Source organism: Atta colombica, unplaced genomic scaffold (genome assembly GCF_001594045.1).
Source record: "Atta colombica isolate Treedump-2 unplaced genomic scaffold, Acol1.0 scaffold153, whole genome shotgun sequence".
NCBI lineage: Eukaryota > Metazoa > Arthropoda > Insecta > Hymenoptera > Formicidae > Atta > Atta colombica.
This window is the reverse complement of record NW_017259243.1, coordinates 1,758,122-1,764,067: the sequence shown is the minus strand read 5'-3', so window position 1 is coordinate 1,764,067 and position 5,946 is coordinate 1,758,122. Positions and strand designations below refer to the sequence as shown.

The 5,946-nt window shown below is 27.7% G+C and overlaps 2 protein-coding genes across 2 annotated transcripts in view; both read right to left on the bottom strand.

Moving 5' to 3' along the window:
• The window catches only part of LOC108685444 (lysozyme 2-like), a 4,460-nt gene extending 1,754 nt beyond the window's left edge, over positions 1–2,706 (bottom strand). The window contains exon 1 of the mRNA XM_018190227.1: positions 2,578–2,706. Coding sequence (XP_018045716.1) covers positions 2,578–2,641 — 64 coding nt within the window. The 5' untranslated portion in view covers positions 2,642–2,706. The remainder of the gene's footprint in view (positions 1–2,577) is intronic.
• Positions 2,707–4,980: 2,274 nt separating this feature from the next.
• Positions 4,981–5,946, bottom strand: part of LOC108685414 (elongation factor 1-beta') — a 2,732-nt gene continuing 1,766 nt past the window's right edge. The window contains exons 2-3 of the mRNA XM_018190190.1: positions 5,369–5,793; positions 4,981–5,288 (exon numbers count right to left, since the gene is read on the bottom strand). Coding sequence (XP_018045679.1) covers positions 5,134–5,288; positions 5,369–5,793 — 580 coding nt within the window. The 3' untranslated portion in view covers positions 4,981–5,133. The remainder of the gene's footprint in view (positions 5,289–5,368; positions 5,794–5,946) is intronic.

Here is a 5,946-nt window from a genome sequence, read left to right as displayed (position 1 = left end):
CTTATCTAATTAATAATCTAATTAATAATAATAATAATAACAATAATAACGATAATGGCGAATATTATAATGAAAAAGATAATTAAATTTCTGTATCTTTTGCAGATTTTTGAAATAATCTTCACGTTAAGAATCTAGAGAAGTGTGAAAATGTGTCAACATTTAAAATCTGATTTAGAACACTTACAATAAAAATATAGAGTTGATTGATACATTTATGCAATGCATAATGGAATTGACATTTTCGGTGTGATACCACTTATATATACATATATCTCGCAACATTGTGATCATATGTATCATACGCACGGTTGTTTTGCAGCGTCATGGTTAAAAATATAACTCAAACGCACGAGAGGCTTATGAATTTAAACTACAACTCGTTCAGAGATGGCCATAGCAACTATAGTAGAAACCTTTCTTTCATTCGATTCATGATTCTTTATTCGTTTCTTTGTTATCTTTTCTTTGTTATAATTATAACAGATTATCTAAAATTGTTGAGTGAATGAATTATTTAAACTAAAATCAATCATCCATAACAACAATGTTCAGCTTTTTTTAATGATCATTTTTAGAGGACCATTTTCAGAAATAGATAAAATCTTACGGACTTCATAATTTAGTTCGTTTACATAAAATAGAAAATATGATTTTCAGGCGAACCGTAGGTTGAATGATTAGTATTGAATGATAGTCTAGAACTTAAAAGTGTCTGTCCAGTATTATTAAATTATATATATGAATTATATATATTATTCGCAAAAATCTGTCCACTTGATAATATTCCATATTTTAATATCTGTCATAATACGGATTATATGAATTACAAATGTATCTGTATATTGAACATTTGCAATATGTATAATCACAAATTTTATACATTCTATATAAATTAATACAATATTTCTGCATTCGATTTGAAATATATATATATAATTATGAGAGAGAATATATATGAATAAACTTCATCAAAATAATATGCCAAGGGTAATCGTATCAAATTGTATTTTAAATTAGTTTATGACAATGGGTTAATGCAGAACTTGGTTCAGCTAACGGTCCGCATTTTCTGAGTCAGATTATAAACGGATCATCTCTGTAACTCCAACTGGTTGGGAGCGGCCTGAAACGACTTGTTTAACGAAGTCAGGGCCTTTCTATATCTTAATCTGTTTAATCATTAATCACGGATACTGTAATCAATACCGCTAGATCTTTTATCGTTATAATCGATTAGTTAATAAAACTGTATAATTTAATTCAAGGCCAATATCTTATGAGTGGATATTGCATGTAAAACGATCATCTCTTCTTTTTTTATTGTTAGTTTACTTAGGACTAAAATGATCATAGCAAAGATTGATCAGTTTCGAATACCAATTGAATTTTTTTGAATAAAAAATGAAATTGAAGAGTTTGAGAAAATCTAAAAGGAAGAAAAGAAAAATAATCATTCTGTGCATACAATCACGCTTATTCTCATATATATAAATCTTGAATTGAATTTTATTTCAAAGTTACATTTCTATAAAACCGTGTCAAGTAATATTATATGAAGCTAGCTAGAATTATAATGGATTTATAACAATATGACATAATTCATATAATTATAGTCACGTAATATAGTTTTATCAATTAGCACACAATATTAAAAAAATATTTTTTAAATATTTATTAAATATTTTTACATTAAATAAATATTTAAAAAACGTTTCAAAAACATTATCTGCTGACATAATAATTGCTAGAAAATATACACAACGCGATTAGAGATTAAAAAAAAATTATTAAATACAATTTTTAATCTTCACACACACACACACACACACACACACACACACACACACACACACACACACACACACACACATATTAAAAATTTCATATATTATCCTATTCATTAGATATTATTCCTTTCTTATAAGATTTTAAATCATAAATGTTATTTGTAATGTTAACACAATAATAACAGGAAAAAATTAGTCTTTCCTACAGAGATGGAATAAGAAAATTCTTGAGATTGATTGACGTATCGCATAAATTAGGGTCATGAATAAATATTTTTAGAAATATTTTTAAAGAATTTCACGAGATGTTGACTGCTATTAATAATATACGGCTGATAAGAATTACTGCAGGAATTATTTATAAGCGATAGCCGAATCCGATTAGAGCTTTTTTTTCGAATTAATTAAAAATTTATTAACAAAATTTTACTCTCTTTGTACGAAACATAAGTTTAATAAACTTAAATATTTCAAACGCTTTATGTAAAAATTACAAAATTATGGAAAACAGTCAATTTGCAAAATAAATTTTAATGTTTAAAATCAAGACATTATTTTTTTTATTATTAAATGTTTTAAAATGTGTATTGCAAAATTCATAGTTATAAAAGCTTTCTAAAATAAACAATTTTTTAACGTATACACTTTCTTACAAAATTTTTAAATATTTAATTACTAACATAGTACAAATAATATATAATACTGTTAAATCATAATTGTCATTTAGAGGAAAGTCGCATAAATCGCTTTTCTACAATAAAATAAAGAAACATGATCGATAGCTCACCGGAAGTATAAACGCAAAATAGCGTGATTATTGTTACGGCGACCCACGAGACTTTCACGAACATCTCAGAGATATGTTACTGCTGATCCGTGAGAAGTAACGTCTATTAGCGCACTGTGCTGATCGAGGTGATCCTCGCTTTCGAACGCAATCTTGATCATCGCTTTCTTATATACGGCGATAGTAACGCGTGATGAAGGCGAGGACAAGCGGATGACAGGAAGAGCGGGGAAAGGAAGAAGGCTGTTCGTGGCTGAAGGACGAGAATTTCATCGCCATATGCGTCAGAAGAAAAAGAGGAACGAAATTCCAAACACAGTCGCAGGGTTTGGAAATAGCCGAAAATTAGATTCGATTAGGTCGGACAATGTCTTGTTTTGTTATACTTACATTAAAAATTATTCTAATTCGCGTCAAGTAAATTTTTTAAATAGCATAAGTATATAAAAATTTGAAAAAAACTTTGAAAATATATGAATGTTTATATGAACATTTTAAAAAGAATATTTTGAATATAACAATATTTCGTTAAAAATTAGAAGATATTCCATAGATGTCTTATATATAATTTTTATGTCATAATAACTGAAAGAAAAAACAAATTTGCTTCTATTTTATTATTTATCACAAAATTTTCAAAATTATTAGAAATAACGCGCAAATGCAGTATTTACATATACACGTTATAAATCTTCTAATTACATTTAGATATTAATTGACTTATAACATCTTAATTGGAGTTTATAGAGAATATAATATTTTTTTATATTCTTCTATGTGTACATTTATTATATATTGTATGACAGTCAATTTCTAACAAATTAATACATGTACCTATACAGATTTATCCATTTTAGCTGAATTTATTGCATGGTTCATTTTTTCTCTTTTTTTTCTCCAACGTGGAGAAAAAAGGAAGAAATATGAACCGTGCAAGAACTTTAGCTAAAAAGAACAGATCTATATATAATTACTATTATAATCAACATCAATAATTATATTAAAACAACAATTTAATATACTTTTAGAATCTTACAGTATTATACAATATTATACAGTTCTTACATTGTATCTTCTATTTTCCTATTCGAAACTTACAAACTTCGAGAGATATTAAAAAAAAAATCCTGCATTTTATCTCGAAATACTAGAACATCTTGCAGCGGATCAATAAAAAAACCGCATTAGAAAAAAGAAGACAAAAGAAACAATATTGAGATCTAATCCTACAACATTTAATATAATAGTATATTTTAATAGAATATTTGATAATATATTTTAGTAGAAAAGGACAAATTTTGAAATTTAATTCTGCATCTTTTTGAAATTTCTTAACGCCTCTTCTAAACAAATAACGTTTTCATTTCGAAACTTACAACGTGAAGAAATGTGAAGACTACGACAACCGGATCCCAAGTTCAATGTCAATGCCCTAGGGGCGCGCCTCTTTTCTCGATGGTCTTACAATTGATATTTTTCCTTGGGAACAAGTTTGTATGGACAGCAGACGCGCGTGAAGTAACAACGTTCGGCATTGTAGGTGTTGCGCCACTGAAATATTATTATTACCTGAAATGATTCATTTATATTTTTGCAATAAGCAATTTTGATATATTATGAATCAATGAAAAAAAAAATTCTCCATATAGATATATTATATATATAAATATGCATCTGATAATTAATGACAGTCAATTGATTGATGTGGTCACATATTATTCATCTCATATGGATAAAATGTCCGAAATTCTTCATATTATTATATAAAACAATAATGTAAAAATCTTGTCTGAAATTACGATATCTGTAATTTGTAAATAATAAGTAGAAAGAACAATCTCTAATTTGTTTTCTTATTATAACTTTTCATTTTCTTGCTGAAGCCGATAATATAGTTTATATCAGTTTATAGTTCTTAAAATTATGTGATTATAATTATTATATGTGTACATATAAAAATATATGCCGGAAAATTATTTTAAAATAATTAATACTTTAAAAGTTGGTAACTGTTACATAGTAAGATATATTGTATTTTTTACATGAAACATGTAAAATGACTAAATTATTTTTCTTTTATAGTAATAATTATAGCATTAAAACTTTTACATTAATACATCAAAATTATAAATTCAGTTATATTTTATTTATTTATTTTGATATTTATGGATATACGACTTTATAAAAAGCTAATAAAATGAAAAAGCTAATAAGACGCATGAAGATGAAAGATGAATAGTTATTTTTGCGTTGCATATCTTAGACACAATGTTATGATTTGCCTGACAATATGTGTGTGTGTGTGTGTGTGTGTGTGTGTGTGTGTGTGTGCGCGCGTGTATATATATATATATAATGTATTAATGTATACATGCAAGGTATTAAAAAATAAATATGATACAATGAAGCTTTAGTAGAATTGTATTACTCTTCAAGACTGCATTAGGAATCCTTCGGGTATATTAAGAGAGTAACAAATTATGTATATACAAACAATTAATATTTATTAATTCAATATTAAAAGTATGAGCTGTTTTTGATCTTAGATCTTTGACCTTAGATCTTGTTGAACGAAGCAATATCTACGGATTGAACTAATTCCTCGAATTCTTGAATCTGTTCAATCAGCAAATCCACTGATACTTTTTCGTCTTCTATCACACACATTATTTGTAACTTGTTTATGCCATAGCCCACTGGGACAAGTTTTGCTAAAAATAGAAAACTCAATTATATAATTTACTTATATCAATTTAGATATATCAATAGAGCAATAAAATATACAACTTACATGCACCCCAAACCAGACCATCCATTTGAATCGATCTCACTGCGTTTTCCATTTCTTTCATATCGGTTTCATCTCCCCAACTCTTCACGTCCAGAACAATACTCGACTTGGCAATAACTGTGGGCTTTTTTGATTTCTTCTCCGCGTATGCCTTTAACCTTTCTTCCCTGATTTTTGCAGCTTCTGCATCCTCTTCCTCATCTGAACCAAATAGATCTAAGTCGTCATCATCGTCGTTTGCTTTTCCTGTGGACGAAGCTGGGGCATCAGCACTGAGAATGGCAGGCGTTTTCTTTTCTCCAGGAAGTGATTTCAAATCATATGATTTTATGTGATTATACCAACGAAGTACATGAGGATTCAAAGATGTTGGTGCTTTCCCTAGTGCCTCAAGTACTGCAACATCAGCCTGAGTTGGTTGCCACCTATTGAGCGTAAATCCTTCTGATATGTTATTTTGTAATAAAGTTCCTTATATCAACTTGTAAATTACTGAATTTTATATATTACTGAAAAATACAATTCCTTTAGAATACTTTAAACACAAATTGTTTTCTAATACTGCTGCAATCTTATTA